Below are 20,790 nucleotides of genomic sequence, written 5' to 3'. Positions count from 1 at the left end.
GACAGTCTGTCAGGGACGTCCTTCTGCCCAGCAGCGCCTATCGCGCTGTACAGTGTGAGTGGGGAGGAACGCCCCCTCCCTCTGCTCACAGTGCTCATCCATAGACGAGTATTATCAGGAGGGGAGGGGGCGTTTCTCCCCGCTCACACTGTACAGCGCGATAGGCGCTGCTGTGCAGAAGGACGTTCCTGACAGACTGTCAGGAACGCCCTTCTAACTGTAAAAACCTATGGTACCGGGACTGATAGCTCTTCACCCGGGGCACAGATCGGGAAAGCCAATAGTGCGCTGAATTCAGCGCAGTCGGATTTCCAGCAGTATATAGAACTGCCTGTGCCCAAACCAATGAAAGGTCCTCTTTAAGGATCCAACATTGACTTATAAGGTTACTGCCATCCGCAAGGTGGTGCTAGAGGCACAGCTTTGTTTTTTTTCAGCTACAGAACTAATTTAATATCCAGAGTGTCAAACAAATATCTACAGGACTAATGATGTCTCAGAAGGTAGAGTAACTGCAGTTATGGACTCTGATGTCAACACGGGTTACAGTGAGCTTTCAATGTTTGTAACTAGTGGCTGTGGGTACGTGGAACATGCATTCACATCACACAAATATTAGCTTCCTAACAAAGAAATCAAAATAGGAACATATGTATATGGAAAACCAAGATCCCTTCTTACCGGAGCTTTGTCCCCTCCACTTTGTGATTGGACGGGAGCTCTCCTCCCTCTTTAATCCACTGGATTCTTGCCCTGGGATCTCCAAGAACAGTGCAGGTGAATTCTGCTGTGTCACTTACTGCCTTTGTGTCTATCTGAGGTGAGACCCGAACTGAAAATGGAGCTAAAGAAAAGGGGAAAATATGAAAATCAACAATAAGTGACTGTTACACCAGACCCAGCTGTGATAGGAGACATAAGTATCCTCCTGCTCATGGGCTGCATGAATTATACGCGAGACAAGCTCTGCTGCATGTCCCATTATCAGCTTCAGAAAGAAAGTGACAGAATACACAGAACAGTCACTATGCAAGTACTCACCTACAACACTGATCTGGGTTAAAGCCTCACTTTCTCCAACTTTGTTACTGACCACACAGCGGTAGGTCCCAGCGTCTGTGACTGCTGCCTGATTGATGTATAAGTTGCCATCACGTAACTCAGCTGAGCTTTGAAGAGAGCCATTAACTTTAGTCCACTGGAATTTGAGTGGCGGGGTACCGTGGGCCAAGCATTGCAGCCGGATGGGTTCACCGACACTAACAGACAACTCATCGGGGAGGGTGGTGGCATACGGCGGATCTGGGGTTAAACAGAAAAGGAAATCATCCCCATGTCTACAGTGACACCAGAAGATCTGACCAGATATGCACTGACTATTCAGGATGTAGCTGTTTGCTACTCACTACAACAATATTGTAGAAACCTGTTTATATATTATTAACATTGTTCCCCAGATAACGCAGCATTCCCCGAGTATGTCGTGAGGTTCATGTCTACACTTGTGTCTTACTCTCCACATCCAGGGTAATGAAGATCTCAGAATGTCCGTCAGAGTTGGAGGCATTGCAGATATACTGTCCCGAGTCCTGCTGGGCCACTCTTGGGATGACCAGGCTACTGTTCACTATCTGGTGCTGCCATGGTAATGGGGCCCGAAGCTTGGACCAGGTGATGGTTGGAGTTGGGTTTCCTGTATAATAAGAGATTTAGTTTCTGATGGGTAAACACAGAAAAGAATCTTCATGAACAAATATTAGAGAATCATTTATAGGAAACAGGACAAAGTCACCTGTAGCTGAACATCTCAGTGTGGCTGTCTCTCCGGCCACGACCACGTGCACAGATTGCTCCACTGTGGCTTTGGGGGCGCTTGGACTTGACACTTTGCCCTCAACAATAATGTCCACGTGGACCTGGGTAGAACCAGCTGGGTTGTGGCCAATGCAGGTGTAAGACCCGGAATCATCTGGCTTGGCTGAAGGAATCTACAACAGCAAGTCATAATGAATGTGAATGAACCAGCATGTCGTCTTATCTAATACAACAGATGTGTGATATGACTTGTACCAAGTTCAGTACAAGGCACTGACCTGCAGCACTGCGTGACTGTCCAGGGGAACATGGGCGTGCTGTTGGATAGTCTGTCTAGATCCAGTGCGACGCCAGCTGACTACAGGGCGAGGGTCTCCCACTCCTGAACACTCCACGTAAATTGTTTCTCCCACATTTACCTTGACAGGTCCTTGAGGAATCACAGAGACTGTGGGGCGCCCTGAAATACAATAAAGTGCATATACAGATGTTCTGTATGTTACTACCTGTAGAGGAGCTTTGTAAGTCGACCCCCAGTTAGTTTCTGTGCTCACAACCTCAAGCTGAATGGCAGCATAGATTACGTTCCCTACAGTATGACTTTGGAGTGTGGAAGGGAACCAGAGTACACAAAAATGAGAAAACATAGAAAACTCCTAGCAGACATCCTTAGTCGGATTGAAACCTAAGACTCCATCACTGCAAAGCAAAATGGCTAACCACTGAACCACCGTGCTTCCCGCAGCTGCCCCCTTAGTGATTGTGCGGCGTGCTCCTGAAACACTCTGCCTGATCATAGAAAGGGAAAGGAGCTGCACAGCGAATTACTACTGATACGTCATCAGTAAAGGAAAGAAAATACAGAAAAAGAAATACAGAAATTTCCTTGTAGAAATATAGCAATTATCAGCTTGTAAGGGCACCCTTGGTGTTAAAAAAGTATACGGCTGTACAATTCAATTTTAGTCATGCATGCCCAGTAGAATACAGTACAGCTTCTGCTGTATCCTTACTGAAAGATGTGGAGATATTGTTTAGGCTGGACACAGACTATTCCCTGCTTTTCCAAGAGAAAGCCCAACATGGGCATCAGCATTTATAGAAGTAGAAGGTCGCGATACAGACTGAAGCAGTAAGGAACTAGCATTACTTTAATACTCTGTGCTGCTCTCCTCTTCATCAGGGACAAAGACCGATCCTTAAGAATAGAGCAGCACGGAGTGGTGAGGTGCTCATCTAATTGCTTTTGTCTCGCTGCTTTGAGACTGTATCAGGATGTCTCCCTATTACTGTTATACATGCTGTTGTCCATGCTGGGTTTCTCTCTCTGAGACGCAGGGGATAGTTCCCTGAGTATACAGCAGAAGTTGTACTGTACTCTAAGTGGTTTGTATTACAATGTGGCATGCAAAGTCTCCTAGAATGATGTGCAAAGATGTATCTGTTTTGTACACCAGGGGGTGCTATTACAGGCTGATCATAGGAATATTTTTGCCATTAAATGTTACTTTACAAAGTTAATCAACATGCATATTGTTTACCTATGGCCGACTGTTTTGATGGCATAACCCTCTTTAATCCTCTCACTATCCCCCACCAAGGATTCTATAATTAACCCTTTCCACCTGCAGGGGTGATAGCTCAGAAACAATCCCATTTATTTTGAAGACTTTGATTAGGAGTCTCTTAAGATTATTTCCCTCGTGATCTCTATGATAACCTCAGACTCCACCATCACGACCATAAAGTCACTCACCTTCTACCACCAGGGTTACGGCGCTGTCCACCGCACCATAGGCATTGGAGGCATGGCAACGGTATGACCCTTGGTTTCTGTGATGAGCCCCAACTATAGTAATAACGTGACCATTGGAGCTGACGTGGACATTATCTGCCGAGACAGAGACAATGAAGAGATGAACACAAAGTAACGTTCAAGTGATAGGACCTCACCATGTGCCTGCATTACCTTGTAGAGGCTGATTGTTCCCCATTTTCCATGTTACGAGTACGGGTTGAGCTCCCTTGTGAACATGACATTTAAAGGTGGCATTTTCCCCTTTGCGAATGGTGGCGCTTGGTGGATTGATTGAGATGACTGGGCTATCGAAACCTACAGATTAGAGCCTGGTATTAATATGTATATGTACAGAACAAGAGGTTTTACAGAACTAGGACTACCAAAGTCAGCGAGCAGCAGTAGGATGGTGACTTACGGACGGCTTTCTGGGCTCCAGAGCCAACATTGATGATGATGGAGGCTTTTATTATACTGCTAGATGGAGTGCTGTAGCGGCAAACATACTCCCCAGAGTCTGCACTGGATGCCTGGACAATGCGCAGCCGGGAACCGGAAATCTAAGAAACAAAATTACAAGGTCAGAATGAGAGAAGGAAACAAGAAATGAGCACTAGGGAAATAGTAACATTGTAAGTTATGAGTTGCCTGTACTTACATAGGACTGCAGGTGACATCTACTACATTACCTGTACTCAGAGAGTTATCACTGTGTTATCTGTGGTGTTACACAGGACTGCAGGTGACATCTACTACATTACCTGTACTCAGAGAGTTATCACTGTGTTATCTGTGGTGTTACATAGGACTGCAGGTGACATCTACTACATTACCTGTACTCAGAGAGTTATCACTGTGTTATCTGTAGTGTTACATAGGACTGCAGGTGACATCTACTACATTACCTGTACTCAGAGAGTTATCACTGTGTTATCTGTGGTGTTACATAGGACTGCAGGTGACATCTACTACATTATCTGTACTCAGAGAGTTATCACTGTGTTATCTGTGGTCTTACATAGGACTGCAGGTGACATCTACTACATTACCTGTACTCAGAGAGTTATCACTGTGTGTTATCTGTGGTGTTACATAGGACTGCAGGTGACATCTACTACATTATCTGTACTCAGAGAGTTATCACTGTGTTATCTGTAGTGTTACATAGGACTGCAGGTGACATCTACTACATTATCTGTACTCAGAGAGTTATCACTGTGTTATCTGTGGTGTTACATAGGACTGCAGGTGACATCTACTACATTATCTGTACTCAGAGAGTTATCACTGTGTTATCTGTAGTGTTACATAGGACTGCAGGTGACATCTACTACATTATCTGTACTCAGAGAGTTATCATTGTGTTATCTGTGGTGTTACATAGGACTGCAGGTGATATCTACTACTTTTTAGTGTGGTCAGGTTGTCAGGAAGAGACACTACAGGATTGATAAGATAACCCATCTACAATAAGGAAATCATGGCTGGGTTTCTGACACATGCCAAATCATAGAAAGTTCACTGTCATATCCATTGGCAACTTATCAAGTCTGTCAGCACGACGATGGTTTAAGAATATCTTTAAAACTCATGTTCATGGATAAATTTCCTTTAATATAAGACTTCTCAGAGCTTGATGATTCCTATTATATGGGATGTTTCCAAGGTTTGCAGTGTGCAGCTTGAATCAGATATATATTCTTTTACCTGGTGATTTGGCGAGAAGCTTGCCCCTGGACGCATCCAAGTCACCGAAGCATCTGGATTTCCAATAACCACACAGTTTAGATCCACTGTCTGCCCCTCGGTTACCGGACCAGGAATCTTCTCAATGAGGATCGGTGTGGGAAAGTTTGCAGGCACTGAAGGGCAGAGATAATAAAAGTTCTTTACCCTCTAATATATAGAAAACATAGGTCTATAGAAGATGACCCCCAACCCACGTATCAGGGGTTCACCAGAATCAGCAGTAGGAGGAGCGGGTACTATTTCTCAATCACTAGTGCAGGGTCAGGGAGTGCTGTCACCGTTGTCAGCTTGGACATAGAAATGGAAAGCTTTCCTATCCACACACTCAACTTTTCAGAGGTACAGATAAGTACGCACAACACCCAATAACATATATGCAGAGTCCTAGCTCTACTCCAGTCCTAGACTTAGACATCATAGAACAGCAATGCCATTTCTCTCTAAATGTCAGACTAAGATACAGAAGATCCCATGGCGGCTGGAAACAGAAGGACTTGTGTTACATGGCGTCAATGAACTGACCCACGAGACCTGAACACTGCAGAACTTATGTCCGGCCGCTTGTGAAAGTTGTGAATGGACAGCACAAAGAATTAGAGTGGAGGTCTCCAGAATGATTCACCTTGTGATGAGCGCTGTACGATAACCGCGATGACGGCTTCTTGGACGCCCGATCCAGTGTTCGCTCGGCAGATGTACTCGCCAGAATCGGCTGCAGTGGCTTTAACAATTCGCATCCGAGGTCCTGCAACCTGACAAGCAATATCCAGAATATTACAGAGTGAAGAGTGTCCTATACCTAGCACTATACTAAGCCCAAGTATGTAACACAATAACGGATACGCTGATGTGCAGCTCTTAGTGTATCCCGCCTCAGTAATAATAGCAGACACATTTATATACAGGTGAATAGAGAGCCAGGACTTCTAGTACCTGGTGGTTTGAGCTTAGGGGACGTCCATTAGATCGATGCCATGTCACTGAATGGCCGTTCAGTCCTTCAATTGAGCAGGTCAGTTCCAGATTTTGTCCTTCTTCTACAGTCTTTGAAGAAGGTTTCAGCCTAATAGCGCCTGAGTCGCCACCGTCTGAAATAGGATCAGTTTACGTTGGCTTCACCTCTTATGTTTTAAGATGAATTATGTTGTATCGGATACACATCCTTATGTACTTACTGTGTCCGGAGCCTTCAATAGAGACGCTGATAGAGGCTGCCTGGATCCCGGAGACGCCGCTCACCTGGCAGATGTATTCACCAGAGTCCCGAGGGGAGGCGTTAAGAATGAGCAGCCGAGAGCCTGAAACCTGTATGTAACCAGTAGAAAGTCCCATTATTCTCAGATGGACCATGGAAGCCTGCCAGGCAAGTTGTAATGATGAGGTAATAATGTAAGTTTTAGGATACCTGGTGATTGGTGGAGAGTGGCTGCCCCTGTCTGTACCATGACACCTCCTGATAGGTCTGTCCTTCCACTACACAGTTTAGAACAACCGTTTGTCCCTCCGACAAAGAGCTAGATGGGGACTCGACACGGATGGTAGGTATGATGCCAGCTGAGAAGACATCAGAACATCAGTTTTGTTGATTATCAAAAATATAAATAAACAGAAATATATGTTATATATGTATATATTTATAAAACTCACTGTGAATTGGGCCAATGGCACGACTAATAGTGACAGTAATGGTTGCTTGACGGGTGACTGCTCCAGAGGTGACGCGGCAGATGTACTCTCCAGAGTCAGCCACAGATGCCTGGAGGATCCTTAGGCGAGAGCCCAGCACCTAAGCACAAATCAGAGATTAGTGACTACACAAAGATTATGTCATTTGCAATATGTTATTTCTGCCTTTCCATTTGCCCCTGATACAAATACAATGACTGAAGCTTAATCCAGAGCCCTCCACCCCAGTCACCAGAGGCAGACCCTTCTAATGGGTCCATCTAGTTGAGTTGTGGGGATTAGTGGATGTTTCCAACAATAAGAAGATCTTAATAGTAATTATCTGAAGCGTGAACATAAGCGAGTTATAGATCACTCACCTGGTGATTCGGGGAGAGGGGCAGACCCTTTCTCTGCCAGATGACTTCAGCACTTTGCGGACCAGAGACCACACAGTTCAGCTCAAGGGTTTGACCTTCAGCCACGGAGCTTGAGGAGGGTTCAATCCTCAGAGACGGGACCAAGCTTGATGCTACACAAATCAATGAAAGCAAAAACACCACCAAGAAACTATAAATCTTCAGTAAAATGTGATAACTTCCCATGGGTGAGTATGGCCAGTGGGAATAGTTGTACAACATTCAGTCCTGCACCCCCACAATGTATAATGTCTTAGTACTTACAGTCGCTAGAAACACGAGTTACAGTGATGAAGGTTGACGCCTGCTGTGTGATGCCACCATTGGTTATACGACAGATGTATTCTCCAGAGTCGGCTTCTGAGGCCTGCAGGATCCTCAGACGTGAACCAGACACCTAAAGTGAGATATAGAGACATAAATGGAGGAGTGGGCTGCCTATGTTGTACTGCCTGGCATGACGGAACTTGATAAACATTTGGAATTCCATCTTGAATTAATGATCTGTTTTATGGTTACCTGATGGTTTGGCGAGAGAGGAATTCCTGGCCTGTACCAGGTGACCTCAGCCCCGGGATAACTAGCCACTTGGCAGTCCAGCTCCAAAGTCTGCCCTTCAATCAAAGAGCCTGAGGTCGACTCAATCCTAATGTTATCCGAAGCTGGGAGAGAAGACACATTGCCGACAACTGTCCTTATATCAAGATACAGACACATTGGAAGAGAGAAGCAAAATCAGGAAACAGGGAAAAGATGGAAAAAGAGGGCACAGGAACCAAAAAAGAACAGGGCAGTGAAGTGACCCGAGAAGATGGATGTAAAAAGATGTAAGGGACCAAGAAGAGATGTGTAAGGAGTAATCATCAAGTGGCATATCTCAATGAAAGACTGTGTCCTTGTTTTCTGTTCTCTGTAGTAAGACCCTTGAGTGTTGTTTGTGACCTGAATGATGTATCTAAGGAACTTAGTGCCAGAGGCTTCATTCTCCTTCAACAAGACTGAGACTCCCGAGCAAAAATGTGCAGAAAGCTGTGCAAGATCATAATAGAATGCACGACACTAAGCAGAAGGAAAAAACCAAACCAAGAAAAGAGAGCGAGGTGACCCTCAGGAGACAGGCCCACCCTGTCTGCCAATTGTTAAGTTTTATATGAATTGTTCATGTGTAACGTTCCACTTATCTTGGATGTTTTGGAAAGAGAGAAAAGATGGAGAAGAAGATCTTATCTCAATACATTATACAGAGAGAAGATTGGTATATAAGTCTGGAGCAGAGGACCAAGAAAGATCCTGACACAATAGGAAGAGTAGAAGACAGAAAGTAGCGGATCCTGCGCACAACTTACGGATGGGGACGCGGTTGATTGTGATAACGATTGATGCTTGTTGTGGTCCAGCGCCGTTAGTAACTCGGCAGATATATTCCCCAGAGTCAGCTGAGGAAGCTTGTAGTATGCGAAGGCGGGATCCATAGACCTACAGGGATACAGGGACCCTCATCATAACCCTACATTATCCATTATCAGGATATATCAGATCTGCAGGGGTCTCACAGTCATGTCTGCAGTCAGGAGCCAACTGAAAAACTCCAATACCTGAGAATATAGTGATGACAACTGGACCAGATACAATACATGGCGTCGCCATCATATTAATAGCCTGGTGCCAGCATTATGTGTGTGACCTGTTTGTGGGATATACCTGGTGATTGGGTGACAGGGGGCGGCCCGGCCTGTGCCATGTGACTACAGCCTCAGGAAAAGACGCAACTACACAGTTCAGTTCCACAGTTTGTCCTTCCAGCAATGTGTCAGACGATGGCTCAATCCTTACAGGAGGAGCAACAGGAGAATCTGAATGAGACAAAGGAAAGCAAAACATTGTTACTCCCATTCTGTTACAAAAGCAGAGCGGACTACAGCCAGAGTAAAGGCAATAAACAGAGTGAAACACTCTGGAGAGCCTGGCACACTGATCAGAAATATGGGGCAACAGTCCTGCACCCCTACAATAGCTCAGATTATACAGATATTCATGAGGATCAGAACTCTGTACTCACAGTCACTAGAAGTGCGAGTCACAGTGATGAAGGTTGATGCCTGCCTTGTGACTCCACCATTGCTTATACGACAGATGTATTCTCCAGAGTCAGCCTCTGAAGCCTGGAGGATCCTCAGACGTGAACCAGACACCTAGAATGAGATATAGGGATAGAATTGGAGGAGTGGGCTCCCTATGTTATACTGCCTGCCATGACGGAACTTGATAAACATTTGGAATTCCATATGGAGTCCATGATCTGTTCTGTGGTTACCTGATGGTTTGGTGACAGAGGAATTCCCGGCCTGTACCAGGTGACCTCAGCCCCGGGATAACTAGCCACTTGGCAGTCCAGCTCCAAAGACTGACCTTCAGTCAAAGAGCTTGAGGGCGAATCAATCTTAATGTTATCTGAAGCTGGGAGAGAAGACACATTGCCGACAATTGTCCTTTAAGCCAGGTAAGACTCATCGGAAGAAAGAAGTAAAATCCGAAAAGAGGTCAAAGTCAAAAGAAGCAGAGCGAGGCTGCCAAAAATGAAAAGAAGCCAAGAAGGAGGAAGAAGGTTGTAAGAGGCAGAACATTAGTGACTATGGAGGAACAAGGCCATAAAGTAGTAATAGGAAATATAAGAAGTAGACAAGTGACCACCTCAATGAAAGACTAGTATACGGATAGTGTGTAGATAGTATAAAGCTGGGTGTGATGCTTCCCTGTTGCCCTCTATTCCCCACATGAAGACCTGGAGATTGTTCTTTGTGGAAAAGTTGATGTAGCTAAGAAACTTTGTGCCAGAACATTTCTTAGGACCACTACATGTGAAGACCTTAGCCTTGATCTTCAAGCAAGACTGTGCCTCAAGGGTATCAATGTGCAGAAGGTCGGGCAAGATCAGAAAAGAATGCGCAGAATCAAGCAGAATGGTAAAACCAAAAGTAACAAGGGAGGTGACCCTCAGGAGACAGGCCCACCCTGCCCACAATTTGTTAGATTTTATCTGATTTGTTCATGGGTAATGCTCTGCTTGTATTGTATCTAATATGGGTAAGAGAAAAGATGGAGAAGAGGATCTGCTGAGAGTGGGATCTGAATACATCATACAGAGAGAAGATTGGTATATAAGCCTGGAACAGGGGACCCAGAAAGATCCTGACACAAGAGGAAGAGTAGAAGACAGAAAGTGGAATAATACCAATGATGAGATGCGAATAGCGGATCCTGCGCACAACTTACAGACAGGGACGCGGTTGATTGTGATAACGATTGATGCTTGTTGTGGTCCAGCGCCGTTAGTAACTCGGCAGATATATTCCCCAGAGTCAGCTGAGGAAGCTTGTAGTATGCGCAGGCGGGATCCATACACCTACAGGGATACAGGGACCCTCATCATAATCCTACATTATCAGGATACATCAGGTCTGCAGGGGTCTCACAGTCATGTCTGCAGTCAGGAACCAATTCAACAACTCCAATACCTGAGGACGTAGTGATGACAACTGGACCAGATACAATACATGGCTTCACCATCATATTAATAACCTGGTGCCAGCATTATGTGTGTGACCTGTTTGTGGGATATACCTGGTGATTGGGTGACAGGGGGCGGCCCGGCCTGTGCCATGTGATTACAGCCTCAGGAAAAGCGGCGACTATACAGTTCAGTTCCACAGTTTGTCCTTCCAGCAATGTGTCAGACGATGGCTCAATCCTCACAGGAGGAGCAACAGGAGAAGCTGAATGAGAGAAAGGAAAGCAGAACATTGTTACATCCATTCTGTTTCAGGTTAAAGACAAGAAACTGAGTGCGATACTCTGGAGAGCTGTGTACACTGGTCAGAAATATCATCCAACCTCGCAGTCCATGCACCTGCTTTAAGAAACATTTTTCTGGCTTTGACCTTCTTATGTCTGCTTGGACATTCTTACGTCTTCTTATTACTGATACTTTGGGAATGACCTCACCTCCTGCGGACTCACCTTTCACCACAATCACTTCTATCTGACGCTGACCGGAGCCGACAGCGTTGGTGCCAACGCACAGATACGTCCCAGCGTCTGCTGCTGTAATTGACGGGATCAGAAGGGTGGAGATATCTGTCCTCTCTGTCTGAGCCTGGAAATGTGCAGAACAAGGGGTTAAGTCCCACAGACCTCATCGTCTCTGCGTGTATGCGATTCACAAATATTGTGCAGCATCAGGGAGGTTATAGGGAAACCGTGTGGGCAGAAAGATGTACGGAGCAGCACCTTAACATATGTGTATATGAGATCTGGATCCTGCCATGTGTTCCAAGAGGTACAACACGGAGAAGATCTATAGAGATGTATTCACACATAGCAGTTGAGCTGAAGTAAGAACACACAGGCAAAATACTGAAAGCAGTTTCAATGTAGTTGCTGTTTTTATAGCTGGAAAACATTCATTTAACAAGTATCACATGTAAAAACTGCAAGAACATTGAACACCACATTTGGTTTTGATACACTTTTTTTTTTATTATTGACTGCTATGTGTGAATATATCCTTATATATATGCAGAAACAACAGAGATAAGCTCTTTATTGCAGTCCTGGGTGCTTGTGCTGCACATACTGTACATGTATTCCTGCTCTTCTCTCATACATTACACTGTTGCATATCTACATCCTTGTCAGTGTCCGCGTGGGTATTTGGTCCCAGGTATAAAGTGTTGTCCTTGTGAATTATCACAGTCTAGGACGTATTCATCACAGGCTGCTTTGTATTTTCAAACATAGGTGTCTGCAATATATGCACCATAGATCTAGTCAGAACACAGTATATACATTTATACATAATGTTGGTGTCACTACATGATAGTCACTGAGCAGGAGATGAGCAAACAAGTGCTTGTGAAGTTAGGGTTAGGGTAGTGGTAAGAAGAGAAAGGTAATAGTAGATTGATGTTAAGTAGGGAAAGGACAAGGCCTTGTGGTGTCAGCCAATATGTGAGGGTCACTTATACATCATGACTGATCTAGCGCCTGTTGTAGTATGTGTCGTAGGCAGCTGTATACAGTGATGCAGTGACTGACTATACACATTTTATACATAATGTCTTAACTATATGGATGCTCTGAGGCATTTCTCAGGGCTGTATCTATGTCTATGGCTCCTGCGGGTCATAGCAGATACCTGCAGCTCCTGAATCCGCCTCTGGATAGCTTCCAGGCTGCTGCTTCGAAAATGAAGGAAACCAAGAGAGGTGAGGGCCTGAGCAGAAGGACGGGCCGAGAGAGAGAGACAGGAGGAACAGAAAGTGAGAGGGAATAAACTATAGGGAGCAGTAGTGAGCATGCAAGAAAAATGAGGCAGCAGAAGTGAGGGCTGTAGGGCCTGTGGAGCGTCACTGGGTGAGAAACCATTATTGCAGCAGGAAACATCGCAAGTCATATCCTTAGGCCTCATGCACATGACCGTGTGTAATTTGCAGTCTGCATTATACTGTTAAGTACTCCGTTTTTGCAGTGTCTTCAGCATCAGTGCTGTAAGTCCACAAAAACCGACAGTATTGTTTCACTGTGTCATCTGTATTTGCGGATCCGTAAAAAATCCCTGGGATAGCTAGGGAAATGTTCCGCAAATAAGGATGACACACGAAATACATCCTTATGCTGTTTGTGGTTTTCACTCTCCCGTAGGCTTCTATGGGCGAGTTTGTGCCGCAAACACTGAGCAGAATAGGACCTGCTCTGAGTTTTTCGGCACAGTCTCTTGGCTCGCACACAGACCCATAGAAAATGCAGTAGTGTGCAATGGCCCATAGATATGAATAGGTCAGTGTGCTATACGGGAACTAGCATATGGTTGTGTGAATAGGGCCTAATAGTAAGGGCCTATATATCTGTATATATGTGCAGCAATGACCGTATGGCACCTGGTACAATTCATTCATCCTCTCACCTGAGGAGGTAGGAAACCATCTTGCTTCCTCCAGGAGATTGTTGGAGTGGGGCTGCCTAGAGCTCTACAGTATAGCCGTGCGGTGTCGCCTTCTCTGACCTCTGTCCGCTCTGGGCTCACCTGGACGTCTATCAAACTTCCACCTTTGAATAAATGAGATTTCATTGAAATTCACATCAAATATTAAGCAATAGTTCCCCCTTCTATAAGAAGAACAGTCATCCCATAAAATGAAAATATGTATCTGCTATATCAGCTACCAGTCGCTACTACATACAAGCTTAGAATAAGGGTCCAATTAAAAGAGCCTTTCCAGGTCCATTAAGTTCCGGGTTGACATTGAGTAGGCCACCTTAATCTGGAGGGGTTCACTGCAGTACCTGCTTTCTAATACTCACTATGAACCCGTAGATCAGCCCTGGCGATGTGCTGTCCAAAACTGTTTTGCACACGGCAAGTGTACTGTCCTGCATCAGAAAGCTGGGTGGATGTGAAGCGCAGGATGCCTCCATGAACACTAGCTCTGGATGAGATGCCTCCATTCTGGCCACCTGCAGGGGGCACAAGACACACTGTAAAGTCACTGTCACCTGCATTTACTCTTCTCTTACGTTCGCTCCTCCAGTTACTCACCTGTCCACTCCATGATGGGTGTTGGGTTCCCAGTCGCTGTGCATCGAAATTCTGCCGGCTGACCCTGCTGGACACTCAGCTGCCTGGGTTCAATGACAGCCACTGGAGGGAGCCCTGCTCCAGCTACAATGTGGTGGAGAACATATTACACTCATCACATCACAAAACACAGTCTGTGGGTTCTCAGGCTCGGAAGAGACCTTGTACAACTGCTGCAGCCTCTGGAGAAGCGCTATATTCACACACGGCTGCATGAGGCGCGGTCGCAGCAACCATTAACAAGCTGTGGATGTCGCTATATGGACGTCAGCCCTAGTGCTCAGGGATAAGCAAGCGTCAGATAACATCTAATGTAAATGTGAACACCCTCTGTCAGAACTGACCCTAAATGACATTGTACCGAATCTTACACTGGCCTATAGCTGGATGGATAAACCAATGCAATGTATGGTAAGAAAGAAGCTCAAGGATTAGCATGAGAGGCACGGCACGCCACATCAGTATGGTCTGTGTATATGGACATCCAGGCCTGTTATATGGAAATAAGGAGGATGCAAACAGGGAGGGGAAGGATGCAATGGTGGAACAGGCAGTTTGGTTTGGCATGCTGCAGCTGGCAAGAGCACTCCATGCCAACTTACATGGTCTGTGTCCTTCAATGGTTTCAAAGGGTCCATAGAACATCTGGGTGTGGGAGACCTCTGTGGATAAGGTAGAAGGAGCTTTAGTGGTGAAATGAAAAGTCTGCAGTGACGCAATGGTCACCGTGTCTTATCGGGGAAGAATACGACCAAGGAGCATGCAGGGGACATGCTTTATGGGGGCCTCAGCTCCACAAATGGAGCAGGCTAGAGGACAACATCAATTACACAGCACACAATAGCTGGAGGAGCGCAAAAATACTCGCCCCATATGACCGCCGTACTCATAGCAGGACGCTGCGCCAAGGAGAAATATAATCAGCCACCAATTATTATTACCGAGACATATCTGTGATCTGCAGATTTACCAGAAAGTCCATGAGGGAGAAAGTCCAGTATACCGCCTTCAGAAGAGTATATCATTATCCACACAGTGGATCAACACTGTACAGATTGTAGGGTTATAGGTTGGACTTGATGGACTGATGTCTTTATCCAACCTCATCTACTATGTAACAGCACAGAGTATATTATCCCCAATAAAAGCGTATACCACCGTCAAGCACAGTGTATACCACTATCACAGCAGAGTATACCATCCCCAGTACCCAATATACCACCATCAAGCACAGTTCATACCGCTATCACCAGCAGAGTATACCACCGTTACCAGAACAGTATACCACCAAGCATATACCACAATCAAGCACACAGTATAACACTATCAACAGCAGAGTATAGCACCCCCAGTACAGCATATACCATCTAGAACAGAGTATAGCACATGCAATAAAGCATACACTACCATCAAGCACAGAGTATACCATCCCCAGTACAGTATATACTACCATAGTACACCACTATCACCCCCAGCATAGAGTACACCACCAAGCATATATCAAGAGTAGAGTATACAGCCGTAGTACTGAGTAGACCACCACTACCAGCAGTGTATACCGCCCTACCATCAAGCACAGAGTATACGACCACCTCCAGTAGAAATTCACAGTATATGACGATCCAGCACAGGGTATAGCGCCCCCATTACAGAGTCATCACCATCCAGCACAGGGTATAGACTATACAAACCATCCAGGATAATGTCACATGCCAGTGTCAGCCACATCCACCATTGCCCACACACAGTATACCACCAGTGCCCGCACACAGTATACCACCAGTGCCCGCACACAGTATACCACCAGTGCCCGCACACAGTATACCACCCCCCACTTGCCAGCAGTTTACCGCACTGGCCACACACTACACCATCCACGCACACTGTAAATGTTAAGCCAGACTTTCCTTATCCTTTACTTTGTTCTTTTATTGAAACTTTCAATAATAACATTACAAAATACTTTTCTATATATTATATGTGGCAAGAAGACTGACCCCTTATAGAAGTGCCTGCGGGTATGAGGTAGGTAGCAGGTTCACATCATGAGGTCATTTAGAGGTAGGTACATTCACAGTCTCTTATATACAGGCAGCCACTTCTTGTCTCTGATGGAGACGGTGACGTCTTCATGTGGAGTGGAATCATTGCCCCCAAACCCCTCCATCCAACAGAGAAGCACCAGAGTCCCGGACATTCAGCCCTTCACCCCCCTCCTAACCAACCTGTGCCAGTCCATATCCTACAGGAGCTGCTCGACCCTCTACAAGGCTCCATGTCTTGCATTGTCTATATTCGTAGGACCGTCCACACTACACCTTGCACTACTGTTATGCTCACCAGAGACGTCACCTCCATTCACCTGCACTAAACATCACCGTTATAATACCCATCACTGGACAAAGCGCCGTATTAACGGACTCCAGCCAGGTCACTACCAAATCTGCAAGTGGAGCCCCAGCACTATGACTATAGACTGACAATGTGGAAGACGGATCCCATCACCAAGTCAGGCAGAACAAGACAACATGCTAAAAAGAGACAAACACATAGGACAGGGAGCTGGTGCCTGGGCCAGACCGCCATTATTACTCATGTCTAAGCCTCGGGTCCTCACATTGTGGGAGACAAAGGTGCTCTTCATATCATCCAGGGCAGAGTCTGAGGAATGGGTGACCATGAGGCTCCAAAATCCCAGACAGCATGGACAGGAGAAGACGCTCACTGATCGGATTTACAATAGACAACGTCATTTTACAGGGTCTCTGCGGAGTCCCCCTTCAGGCCTATACTGGTTAGGGATGTAGCCATGCGCTGGCCCAGTTATGGAGAGGTTCTGAAGCCTCAAGTTGTGATCTGTGCAGAAGGCGCTGCCCCTATTACCAGTACCTGCAGCACTTAGGGCAGTGAGGTTGTAAGCCAAGGGGGCCTAACTAGAGTAACCCTGAAGATACTTTAGTTATTAAGATTCATGACTTAAAGGGAGTCTATCATTGGGAAAAGTGGTTCTGAGCTAAACACCTGTCTGAATAACCTTTAAAAAGACTCTTCTACTACTACCTTTACCTTTTATGTTGTCCCCACTGTTTCTTTTTAACCCGCTTTATTTATTTATACAAATTAACCCCATGGAGCAATCAGGGCTTCCGAGTACCCCCCCACGTCAGACCTTTAATACCGCCCCTCCACTGCTTGTGCTCCACCTGTCCTTCTCCTCCCCGGATATTGTGTCGCACTGTTCGAGTTCAAATCTCAGTTCTCCAGAGAACTAAACAAAAATGCCCGCTCCGACATGCGGTACTGTGGACTAAGCAGTACCGAGTACTAAGCAGTATGCTCAGTTTTCCAGAGAACTACACCAAAATGGCCGCTCAGACATGCGCAGTACTGCATGTCCGAGCGGCCATTTTGGTGTAGTTCTCTGAAGAACTGAGCTATGAACTGAGATTTGTATGTTCTCCCCGTGTTTGCATGGATTTCCTTCCCATATTCCAAAGACATACTGATAGGGATAAAATGTACATTGTGAACTCTATGTGGGGCTCACAATCTACGTTAAAAAAAACAAAAAAACGGCGGGGACAACATAACAGGTAAAGGTAGTAGTAGAATAGTCTTTTTAAAGGTTATTCAGACAGGTGTTTAGCTCAAAACCACTTTTCCCAAAGATAGATTCCCTTTAAGTCATATCCAGAGCTGCAGCCTCGTATCTGCTGTTATTTGTGACTACCAACCAGCCTCATCCAGGAGTGCAGCTCTGTGTGTGACTGGAGTACGAGACAAGTCAAGTAAAGTCTCTGCAAAGTTGCTACAAATGATGCAAAGATCCTATCTGGATAAGATTTAAGAATCTTGAAGGCAAGATGAGAGTAATATTCCTTCCTCTTCGGGGGGGGGGGGGGGGGGTAGATGTAGGGTGAAGGATAGAGATGCACGGACTGGGGGCCCCTATTGCTTACTATAGTGGTTACTGCCAGTCCCTGTGTAGAAGTGAATGCTGGAGATCTATATGTTCCTTGAGCTAAGCAGCAAAACTCTTAATATCTAGTTCACATTTTTGGAAGAAAAAAATACATTTTATTTAAAAAAAACAAGATGTGATTATAGCGCGGGGGAGGGGCAGAAGAAGCTGAACACACACAGGATAGAGCAGCAAAGGGGTGGGGTGACGGCAGGGGAGGGGGTCGCTAGCAGTGATTTCATTTGCCTTCTATAATCATGTGACACGGGCCCAGGCAGCATAAGCGTCCAATCACATTAGTGAAGAGAGTCCTGAGAGTTGATTGAGGAGACAGAGGAAGAGAAAGATTACTCCATTCCAGCATGCATGAGGCAGAGCGAGAAGTCCAGAGAGGAGGAAGACACCAGAACGCCATCGCAGTCAGTGCACAAAGCCTACACGCCAAGTGAAGCTCTCGAGACTGGCACAGGACGACTCTGTACAGACTGCTTACGGGGTGTGCAAGCAAAGAGGGTGGGGGATCTTAGCACCATGCAATGGATGGAGGATGGAGGGGTTTTAATGGTGACTGTTTCACCAACCTTGAACATAGAGCGTAGCATTGCCCTCATCCATGTCAAACATATTGGATCCAGTGCAGATGTAAATGCCGCCATCTTCTGGTTGTACATTACGGATGGTCAGGATACCATTGAAATCCATCGCTCTCTCGGGTAGCTTTCCACTGTTCTGACGGGTCCACACCAAGGTGTAAGCTGGAGACTGAAGGAAGAAAACAAGCAGTGCTGACTACATAGAAGAACAGGTAAGGTGAACTGCAGGGCAAAGTAAGCAAGAGGGGGCGATATGTCTTACCATGTGATCATCTGCGCCCTGTCCAAACACTGCGGGGGTTTGATACAGGCCATAGATACAATGATTGGAGAATCCCCTTTCCCATCCCACCACTTATACTCACTGTACTCTTTGCTGTACATATGAAGGTGACATCTGCTCCCTGTCGGACACTCTGGACTCTCTGCTCCTCCACAGTCACTGTAATGGGTCTAACTGGAGCGGCTGGAACATGAACCAAGATCACCAATGTTATTCCAGTCATACAAGTCACAGGCAGCACAACCCAGACGACAATCTGAACATCACATGTGTGCCGCAATGAGAGTGCCATGTAATAGAGTGGTGATGTGCCAGCTATAACATCGGGCAGAGACCAGACACAACTTCAGGTCTTGGTGGACACTGGATGCCATGCAAACAGCAATCCTGCACAGAGTTCACAGAGTTCCCATATAAAAGTATAGTAATGGGGTCATATTGTGATGGCCATGACATGAGGCAGTCCAAAAACATTACAGTAGTAACAACTACTGGCCACACAGAAATCCAGCGAGGAAATCTGCTCAGTACCAAGGTTGGTCTTGTGGCAACTTGTGTAGTAACAATGGAACACATTAACTATCATCAGGTAAGAGGTAGTAGCGTGACATTGTAATATTATGCCAGGTACCAACTTCTTGTAGGGCAGCCACCGCCTATAACTAAACAATGAATCAATGGACTATTAATAAAGGCAGGGGGGCTACAAGGATGAGCCCCAGAAAGAAACACACAAGCAATGTACAAACCTCAGCGCGGCTGGAAGTGAAGAGTCCCAGGAAAGGGCAGCATGAACCAAATAATGTAAATGTTATAGAATATTGCTGAATGTGCGGATTATACCTCCATAGATTACAGTCCTGTTTATATTGCAGATGAGCAGAAATTACAGCCATGTGCAGACTACAGAAGTGTACAGATTACAGCTGTGTGCAGACTACAGAAGTGTACAGATTACAGCTGTGTGCACCATAGGAGCTGTATCATACATGACAGCCAAGTTCCTAGTTAATAATACACTTATATCATGCATGACATAAATCACCCAAGACATTGCATTCATTACCCCCGACCACTACTCTTTTTTTACCCTGACCCTATCTGCCGTGCAAGAAAATGTTTCTGTATGATTCTCCTCATGTCTAGAGGCTGTCTGTAAAGCTCAAGGACAAACATATATTGAAGTTAACATGGGGTCCTTGTCTGAGAGCAATGCACACATATCTCCCTGGTTGGGTCTTAGTGAATTGAAGGACGTATTTGTGGGGTAAGAAATAGTAAGTGCACAAGCTACCTGAGAAGAGAAGAAAAGAGTTATAAAACTGCATCTCACCATGGACGATGATCTCTGCTCGGCTTGTGTTCACATACTGGTAGTTGCGGCAAGTACAGATGTAGACTCCCGAATCTGATGGCTGCAGGCTAGGGAAGTGCAGGATCTCACCTGAGAGAGGACAAGACAGGTGACGCCAGATAGAAGTACAGACATAAACAGATATCTTCTATGGACGCAATGCTGAACACTACAATTCCTTCATTAACTTCTAAAATTTGGAAACTCGCAGCCAGATATTGTCAGACTGAAGAGAGACAGCCTAAGCTGATAGGTGACCATATCACACAAGGAAACTCTGCCTGAGATAACATTAGTACAAATAGCACAAGGAGAGGCCACCTGAGCTGGAACCGTGACATATCCTGCAAGGAGACTGTCCTCCTGGTATCAGGACATATCATATGGAGAGACTCTGCCTGAACAGATATCAGGACATATCATATGGGGAGACTCTGTCTGAGCGGATATCAGGACATATCATATGGAGAGACTCTGCCTGAACAGATATCAGGACATATCATATGGGGAGACTCTGCC

General features: G+C 45.6%; 1 protein-coding gene across 2 annotated transcripts in view; it reads right to left on the bottom strand.

Annotated features, from left to right (window-relative positions):
* The window catches only part of HSPG2 (heparan sulfate proteoglycan 2), a 121,387-nt gene that overhangs the window by 17,550 nt on the left and 83,047 nt on the right, over window positions 1-20,790 (bottom strand). For both annotated transcript variants that reach the window (XM_075277769.1, XM_075277770.1), the window contains 32 exons: window positions 20,251-20,361; window positions 19,000-19,100; window positions 18,623-18,803; window positions 14,683-14,742; window positions 14,042-14,164; window positions 13,807-13,959; window positions 13,409-13,551; window positions 12,641-12,718; window positions 11,464-11,599; window positions 11,068-11,219; window positions 10,720-10,849; window positions 9,761-9,903; window positions 9,506-9,638; window positions 9,148-9,299; window positions 8,793-8,922; window positions 7,966-8,108; window positions 7,711-7,843; window positions 7,408-7,559; window positions 7,010-7,148; window positions 6,768-6,916; window positions 6,538-6,667; window positions 6,296-6,450; window positions 5,985-6,114; window positions 5,321-5,475; window positions 4,032-4,173; window positions 3,785-3,928; window positions 3,572-3,706; window positions 2,094-2,275; window positions 1,793-1,988; window positions 1,514-1,693; window positions 1,042-1,302; window positions 682-844 (listed from right to left, as the gene is read on the bottom strand). In XM_075277769.1, coding sequence (XP_075133870.1) covers window positions 682-844; window positions 1,042-1,302; window positions 1,514-1,693; window positions 1,793-1,988; window positions 2,094-2,275; window positions 3,572-3,706; window positions 3,785-3,928; window positions 4,032-4,173; window positions 5,321-5,475; window positions 5,985-6,114; window positions 6,296-6,450; window positions 6,538-6,667; window positions 6,768-6,916; window positions 7,010-7,148; window positions 7,408-7,559; window positions 7,711-7,843; window positions 7,966-8,108; window positions 8,793-8,922; window positions 9,148-9,299; window positions 9,506-9,638; window positions 9,761-9,903; window positions 10,720-10,849; window positions 11,068-11,219; window positions 11,464-11,599; window positions 12,641-12,718; window positions 13,409-13,551; window positions 13,807-13,959; window positions 14,042-14,164; window positions 14,683-14,742; window positions 18,623-18,803; window positions 19,000-19,100; window positions 20,251-20,361 — 4,615 coding nt within the window. The remainder of the gene's footprint in view (window positions 1-681; window positions 845-1,041; window positions 1,303-1,513; window positions 1,694-1,792; window positions 1,989-2,093; window positions 2,276-3,571; window positions 3,707-3,784; window positions 3,929-4,031; window positions 4,174-5,320; window positions 5,476-5,984; window positions 6,115-6,295; window positions 6,451-6,537; window positions 6,668-6,767; window positions 6,917-7,009; window positions 7,149-7,407; window positions 7,560-7,710; window positions 7,844-7,965; window positions 8,109-8,792; window positions 8,923-9,147; window positions 9,300-9,505; window positions 9,639-9,760; window positions 9,904-10,719; window positions 10,850-11,067; window positions 11,220-11,463; window positions 11,600-12,640; window positions 12,719-13,408; window positions 13,552-13,806; window positions 13,960-14,041; window positions 14,165-14,682; window positions 14,743-18,622; window positions 18,804-18,999; window positions 19,101-20,250; window positions 20,362-20,790) is intronic.

This window comes from Leptodactylus fuscus, chromosome 6 (assembly GCF_031893055.1).
Source record: "Leptodactylus fuscus isolate aLepFus1 chromosome 6, aLepFus1.hap2, whole genome shotgun sequence".
Taxonomy (NCBI): Eukaryota; Metazoa; Chordata; class Amphibia; order Anura; family Leptodactylidae; genus Leptodactylus; species Leptodactylus fuscus.
This window is presented reverse-complemented; position numbering and strand designations above follow the sequence as displayed.